Source organism: Elgaria multicarinata, chromosome 6, assembly GCF_023053635.1.
Source record: "Elgaria multicarinata webbii isolate HBS135686 ecotype San Diego chromosome 6, rElgMul1.1.pri, whole genome shotgun sequence".
In the NCBI taxonomy this organism is placed as follows: Eukaryota; Metazoa; Chordata; class Lepidosauria; order Squamata; family Anguidae; genus Elgaria; species Elgaria multicarinata.
The window spans coordinates 479,910-507,031 of record NC_086176.1 but is presented as its reverse complement, the minus strand read 5'-3'; the positions used below and the strand labels follow the sequence as shown (position 1 = coordinate 507,031).

Sequence of the window (27,122 nt, the reverse complement as noted above, 5' to 3'; positions counted from 1 at the left end):
AAGTAGGATCGCTCTGCGATTACTTGCCAGACGACAAAAGAGAATTAGCCAGAGTATTCCAGTCCGAAGCAGCAGCAATGGCTCGACAACAACTCAGCACAGCCCGACATCAAGTCGATTGCGATTCAAAAGCCATGATGGGTTCTATTGCCCTCCGTAGGCATGCGTGGCTAAGGTCCGCTGGATTAAGCCAAGAGACCAAGACCCGCATAGAGAACCTTCCCTTCGACGGCGAAGGGTTATTTAACTCTAAGACTGACAAAGCCATGGACTCGATACATAAGGCTCGTACGACGGCGAAGAGGATGGGCATCTCAACACCAGCCATCCAATACAGACCCCGTAGATGGAATAAACAACCATAACATGTTTCAACAACGTCCTCAATACGACAAACCACAACGGCAACAGCAACAACAGTTACAAATGCAAAGAAAGCGCACTTATCCCCAAAGATACCAATCCAAACGTCAGCTGGACTTTGGGAAGAAGCAGCGACTTTGACTGCCCTCCACCTCACCTCCCATCCTGGGGGAACAGACTGCTCCCATTTCTTTCGGAATGGGAGCAAATAACTACAGACTCATGGGTCCTCACTATTATTTCCAAGGGGTACCATATCAAGTTCGACACCCTCCCTCCCTTTTCGGGAATACAGAGAACATCACCAACACCTGTCCTTACCCAAGAAATCAACACCCTCTTGGAAAAAGGAGCGATTTGCCGGGTACCATCCCATCAAGCAAACCACAGGTTTTACTCCCTATACTTCACTGTCCTGAAAAGAGATGGAGGACTTTGATATTGGACTTAAGAAACGTCAACAATCACATCACCCCAAAAAAGTTCCGTATGACCACGGTTGCATCTGTCCTACAGCTACTTCACAAAAATGTTTGGTTTGCTGTCATAGAACTAAAGGATGCCTACTTCCACATCCCGATCAGGCCATCAAGCCAACCTTTCCTCCGTTTCTCCCTCGGAGACCAACACTTCCAGTTCATGGTACTTCCCTTCGGGTTAGCCACTGCTCCAAGGGTTTTCACAAAGTGTATGGCAGTAGTCTGCGCACATCTCCGCCAACTCTCCATCATGGAGAGTAGTCTGCGCACATCTCCATCAACTCTCCATCGTCCTTATACAGACGACTGGCTTCTAGTTTCAGAGAACAGAACCACATTAGAAGCGGATATTGCCACAACGTTAAAAATCCTCAACAATCTTGGACTGTGGATCAACTACGAAAAGTCCACTCTAACTCCGCAAAGGAGAATAGACTTTATAGGAGTCACCCTCTCAGTGAGAGAAGGTCGAGCATATCTCCCGATATCGAGAGCTACGATACTACACCACCTGGTTGCAGAGACTCTACACCGGCCACGGGTCTCGGCATGGACTGTGCAGAGGCTGCTAGGTTTAATATCTGCCACCACGGCAGTTATAACATTCGCACGCCTTCGGATGAGGATCCTTCAGAACTGGTTTCTAAGGAACTTCGACCTACGCACCAATGCCCACAGGACTCAGCTAACTCTACCACACTCAGTATGATCATCCCTTCTCTGGTGGCTGTCAACCAAGAACATACTTGAGGGGGTACCTTTCCAGATGCCCCCACCGTCCAAGACGGTTACCACCGATGCTTCCCTCCTAGGATGGGGAGCTCACTGCGACTCCCTCCTCATACAAGGTCGATGGTCCAACTCAATAAGCAAAGAGCATATAAACCATCTAGAATTGCTCGCTGTCGAGAGAGCACTGAAGGCTTTCGTAACAATTTTAACGAATTGCAGTGTCCTAATTGCTACCGACAATACCATGGTAGTATGCTACATAAACCGACAAGGGGGCACAAGATCCCACCCATTAAACCGTTCAGCTATGTGCATCTGGAATTGGTGCATAAAAGAAAGATCTTCCTGACAGCCATACATGTGGCAGGAACAGACAACATGAAAGCAGATTCCCTGAGCAGATCGTTCAGCACCTCACACGAATGGGAGCTGGACAAAGAGACCAAAGATGACCTGTTTCAGTTCTGGGGTCTCCCGACAATTGATCTCTTCACAATGAAGGACAATTCAGTATGCCCCAATTACTGCAGCAGAGTGGGCCTGGGCCCCAACTCTCTAGGAAATGCCTTTGCCAGGACATGGAAAGGGGCATTACCCTATATGTTCCCGCCATTTCCAATGCTGACACGGGTGCTATCAAAGATCCAGACGGATGGATCAGATTGCATTTTAATAGCCCCTTGGTAGCCCCGACAACCCCGGTTCGCTCATGCCCTTTGACTTTCGAACCAGGACTACATCAAACTCAGCCCGATACCGAAGCTCCTAACACGGAGCAACGGCAGAATCAGACATCCAGACGTAGAGACTCTGAGGTTAACAGCATGGATGATAACTCCCCAGTACAATCCCCGAACATTACAGTAGATAAAATCTTGTTAGCCTCTCGTAAGCCATCTACTAGGAGATCGTACAAGTGTAAATGGAAGAGATTTGCACTTTATGCACAGCACAAAAGCCTCCAGCCCGATACATGCGGCCTCGACGATATTTTACAATACTTACTTGTTCTGTATCGAAAGAAATTGAAACTGTCATCGATCAGGGTTCATCTCGCAGCCATTTCTTCATTCCATCACGGTATCGAAGGGTTCTCGCTGTTCTCTCACCCTGTAATGAAAACATTTTTAAAGGGTTTAAAGAACATCTTGCCCCCAACGAGACATATAGTCCCTGCCTGGAGTCTATCCGTGGTTCTGAAGGCACTTACAGGAAAACCCTTCGAGCCACTAGCCACTATTGATCTTAGGCTACTGTCATTGAAGGTAGCATTTCTAGTAGCTATAACATCAGCACGACGTGCGAGTGAACTCAGAGCCCTGAGGGTTGACCCACCTTACCTTAACTTCCATAAGGAAAAGGTGGTACTCCGTACGGATTTAGCCTTCCTTCCTAAAGTTGTGTCTACTTTCCATAACTTCCAGGACATTGTCTTACCTGCCTTCTTCCCTAACCCTGCAACTCCCTTGGAATCTACTCTGCACATGCTCGATGTTAGAAGAGCATTGGCTTTTTACAAATCCAGAACAGAATCTTTTAGACAAACGAAACAGTTGTTTGTATGCTAAGGTGAGCCAAGAAAGGGTCTCCCTGTGTCATGTCAGCGCTTGTCACGTTGGATAACCCAGACTATTTAACTGGCGTATATTTTGACAGGCCTCTGTCTCTCTGAAACTGTCTCTGCCCATTCTACAAGAGTAATGGCTACATCTGTAGCTTTTCATAGAGCAGTGCCGTTACATGACGTATGTAAAGCAGCAACGTGGTCTACTCCGTCCATGTTCATAAGACATTACAATCTCAACGTCCGAGCAAGACAGGACTGTTCCTTCAGAAGAGCAGTTCTTTCTGAAGTATTCGGATGACACACCAACCCACCTCCAAGGTACATCAGCTTGCTAATCACCCATATGTGTGATGCATAGAGACCACGAAGAAGAAATGCAGGTTGCTTACCTGTAACTGTAGTTCTTCTAGTGGTCATCTATGCATTCACACAACCCACCCGCCATCTCCTCTTGGTGGTGTGTTTCTTTGGGTTTTTTCTCCTACACCCCTTTAACAGGGTGTCCTCTGGTGTTTAAGGTATTATTTTATCTTTATTAGGTTATGTTTAGGGGGTCACAATGTCGGACTCCTGTAAACTGGCCTTTGGGCGGGAACATAAATATATGAGCACATGCGCAGTAGCGTTCCGCCTAAAACGTTATACTAAGCTATTGGAGGTTCCGGTTCAGGTCTCAGCGCAGGCGCAGAGCCCATATGTGTGAATGCATAGATGACCACTAGAAGAACTACAGTTACAGATAAGCAACCTGCGTTTTCATGGTCCATATCATGCTGCCATGTAGTAAGGAGGATTTTACCACACATCTGGTTGAGACATGTTTTGTAACAAAATAGTCATCTGTACCCACCTAGAGTTCTAAGTATCCAGGAACGTGGGACACAGTGGTGTGTGAGAAGATAGAAATAAGTCCAGAAGATACAAAGAAGAAACAAAATGTTCCTTTTCTGAGCTGATCGCTCTCAAAAATTCCATGATGATAGTTGCAGAGGTCCACTTATGTTGCTGCTGTTTTTGTGTTGGTTACTAATAGTTCAGTTGGCTAGTGAATGTGAATATAAACCTACTTTTTCTCTGATATACACCTTTTAGAGCACTCTACATGTTCTCCTTGTGTTAATAAGCATGGTTGCTAATGTGTCATTTTCCCTCAGGTCAGAATAACATGCTGAGCCAAAGACAAAATGAATCTAGGATTATTATTATTATTATTATTATTATTATTATTATTTATTTATTTATTTATTTATATAGCACCATCAATGTACATGGTGCTGTACAGAGTAAAACAGTAAATAGCAAGACCCTGCCGCATAGGCTTACATTCTAATAAAATCAGCATAGAGCTATTAGGACTAGTAGACATCAATGGGCTTCTCCTCCAGGAATTTGTCTATCCCCCTTTTAAAGCCATCGCTGCATCTCGTGGCAGTGAATTCCATAGTTTAACTATGAATTAACTCTCTGTCATTCCTTTTTTATTTCTCTCACTCTGCAAGGCGCCAGTTCCATCCCAGGAATAACGAACCCCCACCAAAAAAAAAATCCCCTCCGCCCTCCCCGGCTGAGGGCGAAGGAGGAAGGGAAGCCAAGCCGGAGGAGGGGGTCAAGCGAGGGCCTAGAGGCCTGCAGGCCAACTGCCTCACGCGGAGGCGGCCTGAAAGGGCCTGATGGATCCCTCCTCTTCGCCTACATGTCCCTCGCTCCAGATGTGTTATGTGAGCTGTGTCTCCAGAATCTGCTTCTCACTCATTGAAAGTGTTTCTGTGATTCAGAAAACATGCTCCCTATGGATAGTACTGAGTTAGATTAAATAGATAAAATTTAATTAGGAAGCGATCTAGATTGCTTGAATCTCAATAGTTTCTCAATGTGAGTTCCTATTTGTTTCTTTAGGCTTTTTCTTTTTTTAATTATAAACTTTGCTTGGCAGGTGCCCTTTTAGGGTATGTTTGTGCCTTGCTTTTGATTGAAAAGTAACCACAGTAGTTAAAGTGGCATTCTTTGAATTATCGTGATACCAGCAAATAGAATGCCAAGCAGAGAAGACATGAGAGACAAAGACCGAAACAGCCCAACTCTTTCCCATTTGCTATGCTGTCACAAGATAGCAACACATAGATGGACTCTTAATATAGTAATGTAAATTTTCATAATGTAACATTAAAAGCCTATATGCATCTTCCTATAACAGGCTGTATAAATCCTGTCCTTGTTGTTTCACAGAAGACACGGGTCTCTAGATTTCTTGTGAATTATTTGAAAATCTGTTGCAGGAAAATGTGTATTTAAATTCATACTTTTGAACATATTTTCTCTCAACTATGTATTATTACACGCATTTTATCGTGAAATATGCATTTGTATATGAAGCCGTCATTAGTGTGGCCAGGGAAATTACGCACTTTTTGGAGGCTCCAGAAAGTGCACTTTTCCCTTCTTGATTTCCCTCCACTACTCCACTCAGGGCCTTAAAGGCCTTCTTAACGCAAAGCTATCTTGCATTAAGAGGACCTTTAAGGCCCTGTTTGGAGCAGGACAGGGGAAAGTGAGGAGGGGAAAGCACACTTTCTGGAGCTTCTAGTGCTTGCGGATGCTTGTAAGTGCTCTGATGTGGGTCTGCCCTCACGCTGGGTGTGTCCGGCTAGGTCTGTGAGGGCCGGACGTGAGGTGGTCTGCTGCCCTCATATACCCAGCCAGATATGTAGTGGCTAAGGTGTCAGACTGGGAGTCAGGAGATCTGGGTTCTAGTCCCCACTTGGCCTTGGAAACCCACTGGGTGACTTTAGGCCAGTCACAGACTCTCAGCCCAACCTACCCAACAGGGTGGTGGTTGTGAGGATACAATGGAGAGGAGGAGGATTATGTATGCTATCTTGGGTTCCTTGGAGGGGAAAAGGTGGCATATAAATGAAATAAATAATCTACTTAGAGCTTTAGTTGGCCAAAAACAAGACTCAAGAGCCTTTTTATTGTGAATGCTCCAAGCCTTGAGGGAAGGAAGAATGAATTTCTATGCACATCCAACTGTATGTATGTAACCTATCCCATGCAACCACGAAGAACATTCAGTCGGTCTACATGAGTGTCGCTTTCTGTGGGTAGTACAGTGGTGGCTTTGCCTTGGCAGAAAGCACATCTGCAAACACTAGATAGGGAAAGTAGATTTTACTGATCCCCCCCCTCCACCTAAGCCTCCCCTCCCAAAATGTTGCTCCTGAGTGTTGGGTGACCCTCCAGAACAGAATGAGATATGACATGGAGGGTGCAATAGGGAAGAGGATTGGTGAAAACCAAGTATCATGACTTGTGCTAGTAAAGATACCATAGGATATACCCTTATATATTTCCATATTCCTAATAAAATATGGGAGTTCTGTTGCAATTATAGCTGGTGTTTTTCTATGAATGAACTTGTTTTCCTTTTCTCCAAAACTGAAATGATTAGATCTAGAATTTATTGATTTATTATTAGTAATATGACACAATGTAATCCTATTTTCATTTCCCCCAAAACAGAATTCATTCTTAAAATAAAAAGACTCCTCTCTGAGTCTCCCAACAATGCAAAGCTGCACAGTGTAGTCTTGTAAAATAAAGACTGGGTTCAGACAGCACAATAATTAACCCATCATGGATTATCGTGTTATCTGGTGGGAGTATTTTAACCCATGATGGCTCATTTGTCCAAAATCATCCACTCTAATAACCCACAGTTTGCAGAGTTGATTATTTAACCCATCATGGGTTATTATGTTGTGTTGCGGTCACAGTGTTGTAGTCACAGTGGGTTATTTTTGCTGGCTACAGAGCTGCGCGGCAAGAGCAGTCAAAACAGCTGCCACTCCGCTCTTGCCTGGCTTAACACTTAGGAACATGTTAAAGTGACCAAGCCAATGGTGTAGACAAGGCAGGGTGTGAGATTTGGTCCTGATCCTGCAAATCCCAAGGTGTTTTAGGCATCTCCTGCTTTTTGGCATGCTTGGAATTTTTTGCTCCTCTGGAGTAAATGTACAGGGATTTGATGGAGGATTGGGTGCCTCCCAGCTAGGAGAGGCTGTGTGTGGAGTTTAGTCTCAGTCATGTAAACCTCTAAAGTTTTCCAGGCATCTCCCCTTTTAGGGGCACTTGGAATTTTGGCTCCTCTGGAATAAATGTGCAGGGGGTTGATGGTGGTTTGGATGCCTCCCGACTAGGAGTGTCATCAGATGGGGGGGAGGGAGCGGGAGACACATGAGAGGAAGATGTTGTCATCAAAAGGACCGTGAACATCCGTAAGTGGGAAGTAACGTGCGTGTGATAAAATGCTCTTCTGATGACATTCTAGGAGAGGCTGTGTGTGAAATTTGGCCCCAATCCCCCCAAAACCTAAAGTTTTCTAGCCACTTCCCCCCTTTGGGGGCCCTTCCCTCCTTGGTGAGTTATTGCACAGGAGATTTATGGTAGATTGGGTGCTTCTTGACTGGGGGAGGCTGTGTATAAACTTTTGTCCTGATCGTGCAAACTTCCAACGCTTCAAAGGTGAAACAGCGCCACTGCTCGGGCGGGAAAACTGCAGCAGGGTAGTGAACAGGGTGGGCGGGGCATATTACTCACAGTAGCTTACTAGCCCACTCATATGGCGGGGGATTGTGGGCTATTTAAAAAATAAGTTACAGTGAGGAGCTTATTAAGTTCTTCCTATAATTCTTACCATAAAGATTAGCAAAGAAATGAGTCATAAGGGGTTATTGTGACATCTGAACACCGCCAAAGTAGTGGAGGTGAATGGATGTTCCCTGCCCCTTTATTTTCTAATTACGGCATCTGTTTCTGTGTATCATTCTATGTGGGATTGATGCTTTATCCCTTTTAATATACCTATTAAACATGATAATCGGAGTCTACTACCGACCACCCAATCAAGGAGAAGACGAGGATGAAACTTTTGAGAAACAAATTGCCAGTGTTTCAAGGAAGTGTGATGTAATAGTGATGGAGGACTTCAATTACCCTGATATCTGTTGGGAGACCAATACTGCCAAAAGTGGCCCTTCCAAGAAATTCCTGACATGTGTGGGTGATAACTTTCTCCTACAGAAAGTGGAGGAAGGAACTAGAGGATCGGCAATCCTTGACTTGATATTGACCAATAGGGGTGACTTAGTGGATAAAGTGGCAGTTACGGGAACTCTGGGGGAAAGTGACCACATCATACTTGAATTCTTGATTATGAAGGAGACAAAAGTTGAGTGTAGCCATACACGTACTCTGGATTTTAGGAAAGCTGATTTTAATAAACTCAGAACTATGATAAGTAAGGTCCCATGGCAAATGAGCCTGATGAGAAAAGGAGTGCAGGATGGGTGGGAGTATTTAAAAAAGGAAATTTTAAAGGCACAGTTACAAACAATTCCAACAAGGAGAAAAGATAGAAGACAACAGAGGAAACCAATGTGGCTCCACAAAAAGCTTAGAGATGACCTGAAAACAAAAAGGGATACATATAGGAAGTGGAAGGAAGGCCAGGCTACAAAAGAAGAGTACAGACAAGTGGCGCAGAAGTGCCGAAATGGCGTCAGGAAGGCTGAAGCTCAGAATGAGCTGAGATTAGCGAGGGATGCTAAAAGCAATAAAAAGGCTTTCTTCAGATATGTGAGTAGTAAAAGACAGAGGAAAGAAATGGTGGTTCAACTGCTTAATGAGGATGGCAAATTGATAACAGATGACAAAGAAAAGGCTGAAGTGCTCAATTCCTACTTTGCCTCAGTCTTCTCCCAAAAGCAGGTCTATGACCCCCTGGAAAAAGTGAAGCAGAAGTTGAGGGGGCAGGATTGCAGTTTGAGATTGATAAACAAATGGTCAAAGAAAACCTAATTTCCTTGAATGAGTTCAAATCTTCAGGGCCTGATGAACTGCATCCTAGAGTAATGAAGGAGCTAGCGGAAGAACTCTCAGAACCTTTGTCTATTATCTTTGCAAAATCATGGAAGACGGGTGAGGTGCCGGACGACTGGAGGAGGGCTAACGTTGTCCCTATCTTCAAAAAGGGCAAAAAGGAGGAACCTGGGAACTACAGACCAGTCAGTCTGACATCCATCCCTGGGAAAATTCTGGAGCAGATTATAAAGAAGTCAATCTGTAAACACCTTGAAATCAATGCGGTGATCACTAGAAGCCAACATGGATTTGTCAAGAACAAGTCCTGTCGGACAAATTTGATCTCATTTTTTGATAAGGTAACCTCCCTTGTGGACCATGGGAATGCTGTGGATATCATATATCTTGACTTCAGCAAAGCTTTTGACAAAGTACCACATGACATTCTGATTAACAAACTAGCTAAAAGTGGGCTAGATGGAACAACTATTAGGTGGATTCGCAGTTGGCTACAGAATCGGACTCAAAGAGTACTTATCAATGGAACCTTCTCAAACTGGGGAGAGGCAACGAGTGGGGTACCGCAGGACTCAGTCCTGGGCCCAGTGCTCTTCAACATTTTTATTAATGATTTGGATGAGGAGGTGCAGGGAACGCTGATCAAATTTTCAGATGACACAAAATTGGGTGGGATAGCTAATACCCTGGAAGACAGAAACAAACTTCAAAGTGATCTTGATAGGCTGGAGTGCTGGGCTGAAAACAACAGAATGAAATTTAATAGGGATAAATGCCAAGTTCTACATTTAGGAAATAGAAACCAAAGGCACAGTTATAAGATGGGGGATACTTGGCTCAGCAATACTACAAATGAGAAAGATCTTGGAATTGTTGTAGATTGCAAGCTGAATATGAGCCAACAGTGCGATATGGCTGCAAGAAAGGCCAATGCTATTTTGGGCTGCATTAATAGAAGTATAGCTTCCAAATCACGTGAGGTACTGGTTCCTCTCTATTCGGCCCTGGTTAGGCCTCATCTAGAGTATTGCGTCCAATTCTGGTTCTCCACAATTCAAGAAGGACGCAGACAAGCTGGAGCGTGTTCAGAGGAGGGCAACCAGGATGATCAGGGGAAACAAAGCCCTATGAAGAGAGACTGAAAGAACTGGGCATGTTTAGCCTGGAGAAGAGAAGATTGAGGGGAGACATGATAGCACTCTTCAAATACTTAAAAGGTTGTCACACAGAGGAGGGCCAGGATCTCTTCTCGATCATCCCAGAGTGCAGGACACGGAATAATGGACTCAAGTTAAAGGAAGCCAGATTCCAGCTGGACACCAGGAAAAACTTCCTGACTGTTAGAGCAGTGCGACAATGGAATCAGTTACCTAGGGAGGTTGTGGGCTCTCCCACACTAGAGGCCTTCAATAGGCAGCTGGACAAGCATCTGTCGGGGATGCTTTAGGGTGGATTCCTGCATTGAGCAGGGGGTTGGACTCGATGGCCTTGCAGGCCCCTTCCAACTCTGCAATTCTATGATTCTATGATTAACGGGGCTATATTTTAAGCCTGGTATGCAAATAGTGGTCATTGAATTCATTTGCATCAAGTGCTTCTTGTGGATTGATTTGAATCTTGAGCAAAGACTGATGCTTTGATTGGAAGCTGCTTTGTAGCCATTCTTGTATATTCAGTGTTTAGGAATGTTGGGGAACTGGTTTGTTAGTCTTGTACTTACATTCCCTAAAGCAGTGTTGATGAGTAGTTAGGGCACTGAGAATAAGAAATGGCTCTTCTACAATTTCTGGATTATGCTTTCCTACTTCACAGGGATGTTTAGACTTAATTAATATTTGTATAATCTGATCCTCAGATAAGTGAAATTAAACGGCAAAACACTCATTAGAAGATAATGATTGAAGTTCACACTGAACTTGCACTCACATGTTTTCTGAACCATGTTCTCTATATGCAAATAGGAAAGAATGGGTCTAATTTAGGCAACTAGTGGTTCAGGAGCCAAAACTAGTCTCCAAATGCTTTCCATCTGGTCCCCAGCAATAGCCTCCATTCCCATGGACAGACAGACCCATACTATTTTGCAGTTAAGACATTTTACAACTAGCAGAGACACCAGCAAAGAAACCTTGGCAAAACTCACTTCCATCTATATGTGAACAGTAGTGAACAGCTGAGCTGCCTAATGGCGGGGCTCTGCAAATACTTTCATTGCTGTTTATGTGAGCATGGAGGAAAGGGGCTTTGTTTATATCTCAGATTATATTAGTCCATAAGGGGTGATCATCATTACCACCTGGAGTGAATAAAGGAGGTAGTCTCTTTTTTCTTTATTTTTAGTAGACAATGACCCTAGTAAATTATTAGAAAATTCATTAGCCATAATGGTAATTGAGAATGGGAAGCTTTCACTGAAAAATCACCTTAATTGTGTGTAAAAAAAAAAAAAAAGGAAGGAAGGAAGGAAGGAAGGAAGGAAGGAAGGAAGAAAGAAAGAAAGAAAGAAAAGCCAAAACATAATATTTGTTTGGGGCTATAAGTTTGACCATTTCTGCCCAGTTGGAACCCAAGAGGGCTTAAATGTGTAAGGTAAGATTCATAAGATATTGAAATAATTTTTGAGACCATCAGTGAAAATACGAAAAACAGAAAAAAGTACTTTTTTAGATTGCATGTATGGATAAAATTGTTCATAGGGATGTCTGTCTTCTGAATATTATACAGCCAACATTTTTTTCATTTAGCTTGTTATCTGACACTGATCAACAATGGATCACATCTCTATTTTTGTGAACCGCCCAGAGAGCTTCGGCTATTGGGCGGTATAAAAATGTAATAAATAAATAAATAAATATTCAACGAACATTCCTGGTCAGCTCAGGTACAATCTCTCCCACTGCCGTTCCCCCATCACTGTCACTGCATTGTGCTCCCCACCCCACTTCTTATTGCCACAGCTGCATTCCCTGCCCGCCCCCGCCCCGTATGGCCTTACTTCTGCTGCATCACATCGTATGAGCCAGAGGGTAGTCGGGCGCTCGCTCGCTCTCAGAGAGAGAGAGAGAGAGGGCTGCATTGGCTTCAGAAAGCAGCCATGGTGGCTCTTCAAGGAGCCAACCAAAATGTCTAGCTCTGAGGGTATCAAGCATGGGTGGGGTATTGCGAGAGAACAGAAGGTGGGTGGCTGCTCCAGGGAGCCCAACTGGCCACTTTTTCATGGCAGGATTTGCCACAGTGGGAAAGAGAGTGGCAGGGCTCTCTGGATCCCCTGCTGGCGTCACTGCGCAGGCGGCTGCTCTGGAGAGCCCCTGCTAGCTTTGCTCTCCCACTGTGGCAGCACAGTAGCTGCCGGGGCTCTCTGGAGCATCCTGCAGAAGCGGCAGGTGGGCTCTTGTGGGGGGGGGCAGGAGCGCAGTTCACGGCTCCTCCTGCTCCACCGCCTGATGGGGGGGGGGAAGTTGTGCCTCACCTCCATGGAGGGAAGGCCATGTGCTTGGTGTAAAAAATATCCCTGCCCCCCTGCATTCCATTGATCAGTTTAGTTCCTTCCAAATATATGGGGTGGTTGGTAAAAAAAAGAAAAGAAAAGGCCAGAAATAAACAATACTCAACTGTGAGAACTAGATGACAAAACAAGTTGACAAATGCAATGTATTCTAGGTGAAATAAAAAGTCAGAGATGAAAATGAAAGCAAACTAATTTTACTCGATTCATAGGATTCAGGGATGTTTTAAGGTGGATTCCTGCATTGAGCAGGGGTTTGGACTCAATGGCCTTGTAGGCCCCTTCCAACTCTGCTATTCTATGATTCTATGATTTTTGTTAGTTTGTTATTTTAAAAAGGTTATCTCTTTTATTCACTCCAGATGGTAAGGATCCCCACTTGTTCAGACCTATGTGTAGGTAATATGCAGATAGCGTAATGAGTGCACAGACAGCAGTTGCAACAAACAGTCTGTTAAAACTTATGGTAAAGGTAAAAAAGAAAACAATAATAGCTTTTATTCTAAGTAAAAAATACATACAGTATCTCAGATACTGGAGAAACAAAAACAAACCTCATTATGAAGCGAGGAGGAGAGATGAGAAAATGGAGGAGTGGAGAAGATTAGAAGGGAAGTGGTCAAGGTATAGGAGTGAAAGAAAGGGCAGAACCAATTAAACCAATAAAGTCAAATAAAGGAAAGTTAATCAGGTTAACCCTTTCCAAACAAACAACATTTCCAACAATGGATTACTGGGAGACAGTCACTCAGTTGAGCCACTATTACAGGGCTTTTCTTTATTTAAAAAAGAAAGAAAAAGGAACTGCATAGTGGAATGTGATTGTAATTCACACACATTGAATATGCCACTATAAAATACCTTTGCATATTGCTTGGGTACATGCTGTGTTGTTGAAGGTCACATTTTGAAGCCTGCATAGGAGAGAGAGCCTGAGAGCTCAGAAATTGACAGTACTAATGCAGAAATGTGTAATGCTCAAGCATAGTTTAGGAGGCATCATGAACTCCCAGCAAAACTTTATTTGGCTATAACAGATCTTAGAGGAAGGGCAGGGGAAAACCTGTTGCACACAGTATAAGAGTTCTCAATTCCTTCTCAACTGTTCTCAACAGACTACATCAGATCCTGAAACAATAAAAAGGAGAAAGTATTAATACCTTAAATATATCAAAAGTTTTGCTCACTGCTCATGTAAGTTGTCTCCTCTTGCTTCTGGTAAGCCACAACCATCTGGACAGCACAAGTCAGGCAATTGGGGCAGGGGCAGACAACTGAAAGCTTTTCTTCTTGAAGACTCAGAGACCTCCTCTTGTCTTGAAAAGCATAGAAGAGCCTTTTATAATGGTAGGACCTCTCTGGGAGCTTTCAATGTGTCTACAAAGATTGCGTTAATGACCTTCTCTGTTGATTGAGGGCTGTGTGAATGGGGAAGGAAAGAGGTGTGTGTGTGTGTTTGTGGTCTAGGGCATGGCTGACTTTTGACATGTCTTATATAAGGAGGCAGAGAACCTGTTTCCATATATTCTGAAGCCTGCCATCCCTGCCATGATCAGCAATGATTTAGGAATCTCCTCTGTAATATTAAATAGGCAATTGTCATTTATAATGCTTATTTGATTGGCTACTTTGAGGATCTCTAGGGTTCCCTAGCCTAATCATATAAAGCTATGTGTAGCTTTTTAAAATATCAACCTATTATACCAATTAACCCAAGTCTTCTGTTGTAGGAATGTCATTAAGGTTCATTGTGGCGATTCTTCTTAGCTGCACTGGTTCAACTTTGGTAGAGATTTTGTTTTGCTGTGGTTTGATTCTGTTCCTGAGTTTCTGGTAGGAGGTGAGGCAACGCTGATCTTGGCAGAAGAGAACAAAACCAAGTGAGTAATTAGGTGACGCAAGCCTTTGATTCTCTCTCTCTCTCTCTCTCTCTCTCTCTCTCTCTCAAACTTTCTGGCACAGCTAGGCATTCCACTTGCAAGAGAAGGAACAGTAGGAGAAACCACTCAAGTTCTGCGCAGAAGGCTAAGAGAACTTCAGGAAGTCATTTTCTGCTAAAATTAAAAAACGCTACTCTTGAATCTCTCATTTGTTCAGCTTATAAGACGGGAAATTGCCTGAATCAGTATCCCAGCAAGAAACTACTGTCAAGAAGCAGCAAGGGATTTCATTTTTGCTTACTGGATTTTGCTCATCGGTTTAAGAAGATTACAAAAGAATAAGAGGTTATTTTTGTTTGTTTTCAGTTTTTTCTGAGCTTCTACCAATGACATTGTCTGCACAAATGTTCCACTGAATTTTCTTTAAAGTAAAGGATGGCACAACACCAAAACTGCTGTTGAAAGACCATGGGATCTTTTAGTTTGTCTTCTGTGTTTCAGATACTAAGGCAGTTGCCTGGATTTTAAGGAAAATACAATGTGCATATGACTTTGTGAAGTACCAGTGACCAATCTGAAGAAAGAATTTTGTTTTAGCATTTAGTTCTGATTTTCAATCAAGGAAAGGACTTTGTTTAAATCAACAACAGGCAAAACATTGTCTATACACTACAAATCTAAATGTGAAAGATGTCTTGGAAGAGGAATTATTTTTCTGTGGGACGGGGCAGTGTACAAGGAATGTTCACTCCACGTAATACAACATCTATAGCACCAAGTAAAGGTCTCAGCAATGAACCAGGACAGAATAGCTGCTTTCTGAATAGTGCATTACAGGTAAGAAAACTGAAGGAAAGTGTGCCTCTCTTTTATATATAATTTCCTATTCTATTTTTTATGTGCTTCTTTGAAACCATTTGAACAGCAAAGTAACAATACAAATCTACTATTATAACAATGCAACTGTACCCTATTATAAATTCATATCCATCTAATTCATTCATGAGAGTCTCTGGTAGAATTAAATGTTTGTTATTGTCTTTGTATAATATATTGTTACCATTTTAAAAGTTATGTTATCAGTTTAAAATTCTACCCTTCTCTGGACCATTTGCGTAGGATCAGACAGAAAAGCATGTGGAAATCTGTTCTTCCATTTTTATATGTTTTCTCATTTTAATGCAATATTACAACACAGTTCCATCTTTGTTTTTGTAAAGAAAGCATCCTGCTTTGTAAGACTTCACTTAAGTACTTCATTAGGTTAAAAGATGTTTTTCAAAGTGGTAGCAAATGTTACTTGGAAATTGCATATGTTGGCAAGATAATCAGTAATGGGTTTGGATTTGAAATTGGGTTAGAGTAATCTTGATGTATACTTTTCAAACCAGCTGTCTTGTCACAGTTGTGCTCAGTAATGATGTCTGGACATTTATGTCAATCCAGCTAATGCCGGTTAATGTTAGTTGGCAACTATCATTTATTTGTTTATAACTCTTTGAATTAATTAAGAGGGATTTAATTAAGAGGGATCTTAATTAATTAAGAGTTTATCAAGTAGTACAAATTCTTGTTTTATGGAGAGGAATGCTAAAATGTTTGACTGAATTATTTGCTGAACTCAGCAGCCCCAGTGATAGGATAGACACCCAGTAAAAAAAAAGTTACACTGATATTGTTGGTAGTAGCACAGGGTGATCAGTAGAATGATTAAAAGTTGCATGAAAGAGAAATATATTCATGTTGATTGTGAACAGAAATATAATAGGACTAATATATGCAGATGTGGCTATTGCTATTGTTCGCTTCATTTTTGTGGATGGAATCATATCACTTTTTGTATGGTCTTGCTGAGAGAGCCATTAGTAAAAGATGCACATTTCATGGAGAAATTCTGAGCAAGAAGTTCAAGTCAAGGTAATGGTTACAAAGTGATGTCTCACTGAATGCCCTTCACTTGTCTTATGTTTTGGTGGCCAGCCTGGATCTGTAGAATTGCTGAGGATATATGTGATTAGCTCTGTCAACATATTAGCTCTGTCAACAACTATGGAGTTGTTCTGAAGCTAGGCAGATATCTGCAAATTTTTCTTGAGTTAGTCCATAAATAATTTCTACCTTTTCTTTTCCCATAGTCACTCCTTTGAAACTGAAGAAACGTTGGGTGCTTCCAGACAGATAACTCCTAGCCAAAGGCATTGTGGAACTATTCTGTCTTTTCCTCCTGACCATATGTTTTGGGGAAAGAAAAAAGCCAGAAAACAGTGGGAAACATGGAGGATTTCAAGTGGAGGACAATCTCATCTGGTCATCCTGTAAAATTCTTTTAAAAAGCCAGAGCCTTGTCTGGCAGCACCTTTTCTTTCTTTTTCAAAGAAATGATTACCTGAAATGGTTTTACCAGGGACGGTTGATAAAGATGATAAACTCTAAGATCCTGCTTAAAATTAGGTCCTTGATCAATAGACCAGAGGAAAGAAGAGGAAGTGTTGATGAGGCTTTTCACAGTAAGAGGAACTTGGTGTGCTCCTATTGGTATAGGAGCACATGGAGTGTCCGGAACATTGAGTTACTTTATAGTTGTACTGCATTTTATATTTTTAAGTATCTTGTATAAGAATACAGTAGTGTAAGGCTTATTACTAGAGATCTACCAGACCAATTTTGTTCATTTTTGTTTTAAACTGAAGCTTGAGCCCGTGTAGAACATTTTGAAAGTTTGAAAAAGTTCAAAGCTCGAGCTTTAATAGCAATTATTTTTTTCTGTACCAAATAGGCAGGGCAGCCCCACTGCCAACAGAATAATGCACAGCCCTGCTTGGCCAATCAGTGTGGCGTGAAGGTTCATCCTGTGTTAGGCTGTCACTGCCAGTGGGGAAGCAGAAAGGGATGGAGACGGCCAATCAGGGCACGCGAGGGAAGAGCAGGGCAGTGTCACATGCAAATTTTGGAGAGAGATTCTTTGCATGAGCCACACTTGAGGGACTGAAGGGCAAAAAAGCTAGGAAGGAACAGGAGTACTAGCACCCATGCTGACACAGGCCTTACAGCTTATTACTAGAAAACTACCTGACCGATTTTGTTTGTTTTTGTTTTCAACTAAAGCTTGAGCAGTGTAGACGTGGAGAAAATTTTGGAAGTTCGAAAAAGTTTGAAGATCTCAGGGGTCAACTGGGTATATGTAAGGGAAGACGACCAACTAGGTATCCTCGTCCTTAATAATTTCTGGCTTTGTCAAAAACAAAGCCTTGAACATGGCGCAGTAGGTAATAGGCAGTCAGTGCAGTACTTTTGACACAGATGTAATATGTGTATATGTAAGTGCTCCATTGAGTATCTGCTGCATTCTGTGCCAGCTGCAGCTTCCAAACGAGGCACAAAGCTAGTCCTGTGTAGGGTATATAACAATAGTTGAATTATTCCCCCAACATTCACTTCTGCATCACCACAAAACACCCATGATGATGCCACATGGACCCAATCCAGCAGCCCCAATAATAATAATAATAATAATAATAATAATAATAATAATAATAATAGTAATAATAATAATATATTTATTTCTTACCCGCCTCTCCCTTTGGATCGAGGCGGGGAACAACATTAGAACAGGAATCAATACATCTTAAAAAATCATGATTTAACATTGATCTGGATGACACATTAGCAATGGCTTTCCTACTGCCAGTACTTGGGCATCATTCCAGAACTTTAATCCACACTTGAAGGGGAAGAAGAAAAAACATAGCACTTCCATAATTGATCAGGCATGATGCCCGCAGAAAGTGTTGGGTTCAAGACCCACCAAAGGTGATTTTTTCCCAAGCTACCAAAGGGAGGGGCTAGGAGATGTAACAGGGCAGCTTCAGACGCACACTGAGCAGCAGTCGCCTCCAGTGATTCACTGTATAGGATATGGGGTGAGAAGCAGATAATTTACTTTTAGGTCTTTACTGTTTATTTATTACATTTCTGTACTTCCCATCAGCTGAGCCATTCACAAAACAAAACATAAGCCCATAAAGTAGAATAACATACGAATAAAAAGCCTGGGAAAATAAAAAGGTCACCTGGGACCAAAAAGACCCACAGTGTAAGAATTAGGTGAACATCTGTGGGAAGGACATTTCGCAACCAGGGTGCCACCACTGAAAAGGCCCTCTCCCTAGTAGGTCACCCGCCTCATTTGGCAAGAGCACAGTCTCGCAGTCCTATTTTGGACCAGCTGAAGTTTCTGGGCTGTTTTCAAAAGCAGCCCTATGTATAACTGGAAATTATCAAGAAACTGGACACTATACAAAGTGGTTTGAACAAAGATGACGGCTTTCTATTCCACTACATTATATTAACAACTCCTATTTGGACACTGTAACTGCTTAACTCCCAAATTTCACCTCAGAGGAACCCTTCCAAGCAAACACTACAATCCTATGGAATTTCCTGGGAGTGAAGAGGTTAGTCTGTTTACAAGCAAGCGAAGCAGTTAAGGGAAGCTACTTTGTTTGCAAGAGAGAAGCTTCTCTCTGGACCAATGACACAAGAATGTCAACAACAATGACACAAGGAACCCATCTCCTGGATATCTCCAGGTGTGGTGATCTATACACATTGGGCAACAACAAACTCAGAGCTGGCCAACGCAACTCCAAAGATTCCTTTGTCAATTCTGCTGGAGTCTGTCTGCTCCAGTTTGTCTCCAGAAATGATTTCCGTATTCTGAATGGCACTAGTGCTGACGATGCCTGGGGTGAATTTACATATATTTCTTCTAGGGGAGCAAGCACAGTGGACTATATTTCAGTCCACCCACAGCTTAAATCCTGGGGGTGTAATTTAAGAGTCGCTGTACGCTCTGACAGTGACCACCTCCCACTGGAGCTTTCTCTTGACAATCTAGGCTGCTCAAAACTGTCTACTCACCCCTGTCCTTCTCCTGGCTCTCTTAAAGTAAATTCTAACAGGATCAAATGGTCTCACAAAACTGGCCTGGTTTTCAGTAGGTTAATCCATTCCCCCCGCCTACTGGATGTTATAGATTCAATCTCCACGACCGCTTCTCCTAGACAGGGCATCTTAGCTTTTGAAGAGGTTACACAGGTCTTGTGCTCCTCCCTACAAAACTCTGGCAGCATAATGACACACCCAAGAACCGGTAGAAACAAATGGTTCAATCGGGAGTGCATTAATCTCCGGAGATGCATTCAAACAGCTTATTCTTCATATCGCACGAACAATGAGTGCCAACCCCCACAGTCATACTTTGTGCTTAGGAGAGAATATAAGAAATTGTTACAGCGCAAAAAGAATGAAGCAACCCGTGAATCCTGGCAAATGTTGATAGCTGTTTCCGAAACTCGCAGCTGCAAAACTTTCTGGCAGCTAGTATCAGGTGCTCTAAGCAATAGAAGTGGCAGTCCAGAATGCCATATTTCTGCTAGTATCTGGGAAAATCATTTCCGTATTGTTTTCAGTGACAGTAGTGACACAAATCCCTCTCCCTGCCTATCTCCTGCTGCCCCTGAATGGCCCCCGGTTGACTCTGCCACTGTGGAGGACTTACTTCACCAGCTAAAGCCTGGCAAGGCTCCCGGCCCTGATGGTATCCCTTCAGAGCTGATTCAAAGTAACATCAGCTGGTGGGCCCCACTGTTGGCCTCCCTATTTTCATTAATTAACCAATCAGGCATTATCCCAGCAGCTTGGCTGAAAGTCTTCATAATTCCAATACATAAAAAAGGCCGTAAAGATGACCCATCTAACTACCGCCCTATTAGTCTGCTATCGATAGTGGGGAAGGTCTATGCTAGTTATTTAGGTCTCAAACTATCAATGAGCATGACCTACTGGGTGAAGAGCAGATTGGCTTTAAACCTGGCTGTTCAACCCTTGACCACTGTTTGGTCCTGGCTCACCTGGCTTATAGATACTCTGCCCCTAAAGGTGGCAAACTTTTTGCAGCCTTCATTGATTTAAAATCTGCATTTGATTCTATATCTCGCCCACATCTTTGGAACAAACTGGAACAGCTTTCTGTTTTCTGTTGTTCTTGATCCAATCCCTCTACTACAACACCACCGCTCAGGTCCGTTGCAGCCCACAAGGTCATTGCACAAAAGAGATCGCCGCATCCTGTGGGGTAAGACAAGGCTGTGTGCTTGCTCCTCTTCTATTTAACTTGTATCTGGCAGACCTCCCTCATGCATTGGAGCCATTGCCATCCCATCCACCCAAGATACAGCACACCAAAGTCTCTCTTCTTCTGTATGCAGACGATGCTGTTCTGATTTCTCAGGCTAAGGTGGGCCTCAAGAGATTGCTGCGTGGCTTTGCCAACTACTGTACAGAAAACCTTCTTTCAATCAATTACACAAAATCCAAGGTACTGGTGTTTTCCAAATGCAAGGTCAGATTTTCCTGGGTCATGGGGAACTCCAAGATTGAGCAAGTGGGCTCCTATAAATATCTGGGCATATGGTTTCATGAAACCATTTCACGGAGAGAGCAGGGAAAGCATTCCAAGATTAAAGCTGAACAACATGCAGGTGCAATTACCCGCTTCTTTTTTACAAGGGGTGGGAAATTCCTCCTGGCAGCTGTCCAGGTCTTCAAGGCCAAAATCATCCCTCAGATTCTCTATGGGGCACCAATCTGGTTCCCGTGTTCTAAATGCTCCTATGAGGGCATTCAGTCATCTTTCCTTAGGGTGTTATTTGATGTTCCCAAGTGTGTCTCTGGAGTTATCCTTAAGTTAAGGGCTGGTCTGAATTCTGTTAACTGTCTGGCTTGGATCCATGCGATCCATTTCTGGCTTCACTGCAAGTTGGCACTTCTAAAAAATTCCCTAGTATCCAAGATCCTGTCAGACCATTTTGAATCTCCCTAGTCAAAGGCCATGACAAGTAAAATCAACTCAGTAGGCCTATCATCCCCTATGTTACTATCAAGGGATCTAGCTAGTGCCAAATCACTAGTGAAACAGAGGCTGCTTGATATAGACATGCAAGTCCTCCAGAGTGCTGCTCGGGGCCCATGCTCCCCCCAGTCCCTAGGACTACCAGTCTCCTTTTGTAAAGATGGGATGCCTTACCTGCGCTGGTTAACAATCCCCAAATACAGGAGAGCATTCTCACTAGCCAGACTTAACGTCCTTCCCTCTAAACTTTTAGATGGTAGATACAACAAAACCCCACTGCTCAACAGATGCTGTCCCTGTAACAATACTGAGGTGGAAACCGTATCACACGTGTTACTGTTCTGTAGATTTTACCAAGGGGCTAGGAATGATCTTCTGAACCCCATTTTACAATCTTTTCCTGGTCACCCAACTGAATTCTTAATGTCCCTTTTACTTCGGAACTCAGACAAATCAATCACCGAGCAAGTGGCCAAGTTTTTGAACCTGGCCATTTCTATTAGATCCTCTATGATTACTTGTCTTTTTAATAGCTAATTGTATGCTCAGTCCTTTTGTATGTAATTTTTGTTGGAATGGTCTATTGACTGCAATAAACGGTTGTTGTTGTTTTGACACAAGAATGGCTTTTGAGTCAATTCCTGAGCAGACAGGAAGAGAGAGACAGAAAAAGGTTGATGAGTCTCCCATTTTCTCTGACCTCTGCAAAGATGCAGTTTAAGATTGGTTCAGTTGAGTTCTCTGACCTAGAGGAAACTGCCTGGGTCTGGGGCAGCTTCAGTCTCTGAAAAGAGTGACTTGAGAGGAGGACTCTGGTGTAGGTAAAGCGAGAAACCTGTGGCTTAGGGTTGGTAGGGACACAAAATAAAATGTGTTAGCTGTTAATTTCTTTTGTTTGCTTACACCAATACAAGCCTCAGAACTGTGTGTCTGGTAGATTGCCCCAAAGGGAGAGAGGGCTGGAGGGGATGGATCCTCCTCCAGTAACATCTGTGTTATTCAGGAACCACCCAGGAAAAAGTTGAGGTACAGCAAACGTATTTATTATGAAACTGGAATGTTACATACAAGGCCAGCTGTAGCCAGACTCCAACATGGCTCGCCGGCCTGGTCTAGCTTGTGTGTGTGATTGCATGAGCTCTGCCTAAAACTTGGGCTGGAGCAACAGTTTGTTCATTCTAATTAACAAACTAGCTAAAAGTGGGCAAGATGGAACAACTTTTAGGTGGATTCACAGTTGGCTACAGAATCGGACTCAAAGAGTACCTTCTCAAACTGTGGGGAGGTAACGAGTGGGGTACCGCAGGGCTCAGTCCTGGACCCAGTGTTCAACATTTTTATTAATGTTTTGGACGAGGAGGTGCAGGGAACGCTTATCAAATTTGCAGATGACACAAAAGCTAATGCCCAGGAAGACAGAAACAAACTTCAAAGTGATCTTGATAGGCTGGAGTGCTGGGCTGAAAACAACAGAATGAAATTTAATAGGGATAAATGCCAAGTTCTACATCTAGGAAATAGAAACCAAAGGCACAGTTACAAGATGGGGGATACTTGTCTCAGCAATACTACAAACGAGAAAGATCTTGGAATTGTTGTAGATCACAAGCTGAACATGAGCCAACAGTGATGCGGCTGCAAAAAAAGCAAATGCTCTTTGGGGCTGCATTAATAGAAGTATAGCTTCCAAATTGCGCGAGGTACTGGTTCCTCTCTATTCGGCCCTGGTTAGGCCTCATCTTGAGTATTGTGTCCAGTTCTGGGCACCACACAAGGATTCAGAGAAGCTGGAGCATGTTCAGAGGAGGGCAACGAGGATGATCAGGGGTTTGGAAACAAAGCCCTATGAAGAGAGACTGAAACAACTGGGCTTGTTTAGCCTGGCGAAGAGAAGATTGAGGGGAGACATGATAGCACTCTTCAAATACTTAAAAGGTTGTCACACAGAGGAGGAACAGGATCTCTTCTTGATCATTCCAGAGTGCAGGACACGGAATAATGGGCTCGAATTACAGGAAGCCAGATTCCGGCTGGACACCAGGAAATCCTGACTGTTAGAGCAGTACGACAATGGAATCAGTTACCTAGGGAGGTTGTGGGCTCTCCCATACTAGAGGCATTCAAGAGGCAGCTGGAGAACCATCTGTCAGGTATGCTTTAGTTGTGGATTCCTGCACTGAGCAGGGGGTTGGACTTGATGGCCTTATAGGCCCCTTCCAACTCTACTATTCTATGATTCTATGAACACCAGAGTCTGGCTGGCCTTAACAGCTGCTACAAGAAAATGGACTTGGTCTGTAAACAATACACCTCCCTCCTGTTTGCCTAAATCCAAGGAATTCTGGTTTAAAGAAAAGTTTAGACTTTAGAGCAGGTTACAGACATACAACCCCAGTTCAAAGAGAGTGTTGCTTCAGAATGATTTTCCAGGTTGCCAAAACAATTTCAAAGTTCCCCCGCTTGAGTAACGGAAGTAGTGGAACAAAAACTGGTGGCAGAAGTGCAAGTGCATAATTGCATTCTGTGATGGCTTTTTTGGTCTTTTTGGCACCTAGACTTTATAATTGTCTTTGTGCTTTTTGGGGGTGGGGGTATTCTTGAAATATATAAAATCCCTGCTTGGAGTGCCACATTAGATTCAGGTTTTAGCTGCAAACTGGATTACTGCAATGTGCTGTTTGTGGGGCTGCCCGTAAGGTTGCTCTGGAAGCTGGAGCTAGTGCAGAGTGCAGCAGCTCAGCTGTTGCCGGGAGCTGCCCCTTTTCAGCTTGCACCTCCTTCGCTGACAGAACTGCACCGGCTGCCTATTCGCTACAGGCCAGTTTTAAGATTCTAGTACTATTATTCTAGCAGGTCTTCTCTCTTAAGAGTCTTATTGTTGATCGTTATTTATTGTTTTTATGGTGTATGGTTTTATTGATTTATCTTTTTAAACTGTTTTTAACATTTTTATGCTACCCAGGGTGTTTTATTGATTATTTTTATCTTGTTTAAATTGTTTTAACTTTGTAAACCTAGGGTATTCTGTAGATAGGCAGGATATAAATTGAATAAATAATAAATAATAGTGTACAAAGCCCTAAACCATGTGGGACCAGGATACTGGGAGAGTGTTTTCTCCCTTACCAACTTGCCCAGTCTCTGAGGTTATCAGAGGGCATGTTCCTGGGGGTTCCACATGGACCTATGGTCCAATTAGAGTTGATCAGGTGAATCATCTTCAGGGTGGTGGCCCCTTTCCTATGGAATTCCCTGCCTTTGGCATTCAGGCAAGTGCCAACGTTGTGGTGCTTCTGGCACCTCCTGAAAAGTTGTTGTTTCAGGAAGTTTTCCTTGAATGACTGGCTGTGGTTTTAACACAATTCTGTTTCTCCTAAAAATAGTAAATTTTAATATGGTGTTTTCATTATTTTATCCTATCTGTTGTCCACCACTCTGAAATCTTTGGATGTGGAGTGGTATATAAGTATTGTAAATAAATAATAAATAATGACTCATTCCCATTTGCCTATGGTTTGCTTTTTAAAAAATATTATTATGTTTGTTGTTATTTATTAAATGTCTATACTGCCCCATAGACAAACCTCTTTGGGTGTATAAAATTAAAACACCTTAAAATACATTATACAAAGTGTAAAACCATTTACATATAAACAGATAGTGCGCACACAGACAACATATATCTAAAAACAATTTTAAATAAGATATATTCTCTTGTGTATGGAGATTAATTATTATTCTAAGTAGTCATTCTTAGCAATTCCAGATAACATAAACCATTATTCTTTCAAAATCTATGACACCAGATCTGAATCCAAGTACAACCCCACCCCAGGGAAGATGAAGGGCCATTGGCCCTGAATGGAACAACCATCCCTTTTGGCCTACCCCCTCTTCCTGCAGCTTATAATAGTACAATAGCTTACCTGGAATAAGGAGGTTAACAGAAGAATAGCCAATAATATAATATAACTGCCAGTGTTGGGGGTCTTCCACTAGTTCCTAGATCCCCTCTGATGGTAGTTTTCAAGTATAGGATTCTACCTTATAGGATGCTTTCATGTAAAAAAAGAATTCACTGCATCATTCTACATTCAATCATCTTAGTATTTATTTACAGTCTTCACAGTTTAGAACTCATTAGTATATGTGTGAAATCAGGATTTTTTGCCCCCATGTGTATCACTTTTCATTTACTTACATTGAATCTCATTTGCTATTTAGAATCATAGAACTGTAGAGTTAGAAGGTATCACAAGGATCATCTAGTCCAACCCTCTGCAATGTGCAGGAAAACCAATTAAATTAAATTATCCATGAGAGGTGGCTGTCCACCTCTCTAAAAAGCCTCCAGAGATGGAGAGCTTACAACCTCCGTAGGTAAACTGTTCTACTGTTGTACAGATCTTACCGTCAGGAAGTTTTTCCTTATATTTAGTTGGATCTAGGTAGCTGTAACTTATACCCATTATTTTGGGTCCTAATTTCTGTGGCCAAGGAAAATAGTTCTTGGCCATCTTCCCTATGCCATCCTTTTGTGTTCCTGAACACTGCTAACATGTCTCCCCTCAATCTTCTTTTCTCCAGACTGAACATCCCAAGTTCCTTCAGCCTGTCTTCATAGGGCATGTCCTCAAGTCCCTGTATCATCTTTGTTGCCCTCCTCTGAACCTGTTCTAACCTGTCAATGTCAATGTCCTTCTGGAAATGTGCTCAGAATCATACACAATTGTGGTCATACATGGTGCAGTCTCACTAGTGCAGAGGAGAGAGGATTAAGGACTTTATGTGTCTTTGATACAATGCTTCTTCTAAGGGAGCCCAGAACTGTTAGCCCTTCTGGGGGCCATCTTGCTCTGCTGACTCATGTTCAGATTGCTGTTAATGACCACACCCAAATCCTTCTCCATTGTAGTGCTTCCAAGCAATTACTCCCCCATCTTGTATGTGTACCCTACATTTTTCCACCCTAAATGCAGTGCCTTACATTTCTCCTTGCTAAAGGATTTCTTGTTCCTCTCCGCCCAGTCTTCCAACTTGTCCAAATCAGATTGCAGTCTCATTCTGTCATCATGGGTGTTGACCATACCTCCTAGTTTTGTGTCATCTGTAAATTTGATAAGAAACCCATCAATCCCGTTATCCAGGTCATTAATAAAAATGTTGAATAATACAAGACAGCACCCTGTGGTACTCCGCTGGTTATTGCTCTTTGTTTATTCACTAAATTTACTGAATGTATGACTTGACCATGTTGTATAAAGTATACTACACTCTTTTTAATCCTTTATACAGATTAGATGTTTTCGCATTTATTTATTAGTTGGTAGTTGTTTATTTGTTGTTTCAACCATCATGGTCATATCAACTTTACAGATGCAATACAGATGCAAAACTCTACATTGCAAAGAAATAAAATACAAAAATATACTAAAAAGGTTTTCATTAGAAGGTGCCCACAAATCTGTAAAAGTTCATTTTAATACAAAGAATTAAAATAAAAGACACTAAGAATTTACATTAAAAGGTCCATAAATGTATAAAAGTTAATACTACTGATATGTTAAAACTTCATTTATTTATTATCTCAGTACTGACTCTAATTAAAAATTACTAACCATTTCCTGATGGTTCCTAGGTATCATATTTTCAATATATCCCCAAAGAAATCTTACTTTCATCAAATATATTTCTAATAACTCCTGCTATCTCACTGTAAGGCTACTTCCACACTACATATTTAATTCATAATCATCTTTTGTCCATTTACTATTTACAGTTAATCCTGATGTCATTGCCATCAAGC

At 42.3% G+C, this 27,122-nt stretch overlaps 1 protein-coding gene across 1 annotated transcript in view; it reads left to right on the top strand.

The window, feature by feature from the left end:
• Positions 1–14,922: 14,922 nt before the first annotated feature.
• USP54 (ubiquitin specific peptidase 54) overlaps positions 14,923–27,122 on the top strand; it is a 127,512-nt gene continuing 115,312 nt past the window's right edge. The window contains exon 1 of the mRNA XM_063128890.1: positions 14,923–15,240. Coding sequence (XP_062984960.1) covers positions 15,094–15,240 — 147 coding nt within the window. The 5' untranslated portion in view covers positions 14,923–15,093. The remainder of the gene's footprint in view (positions 15,241–27,122) is intronic.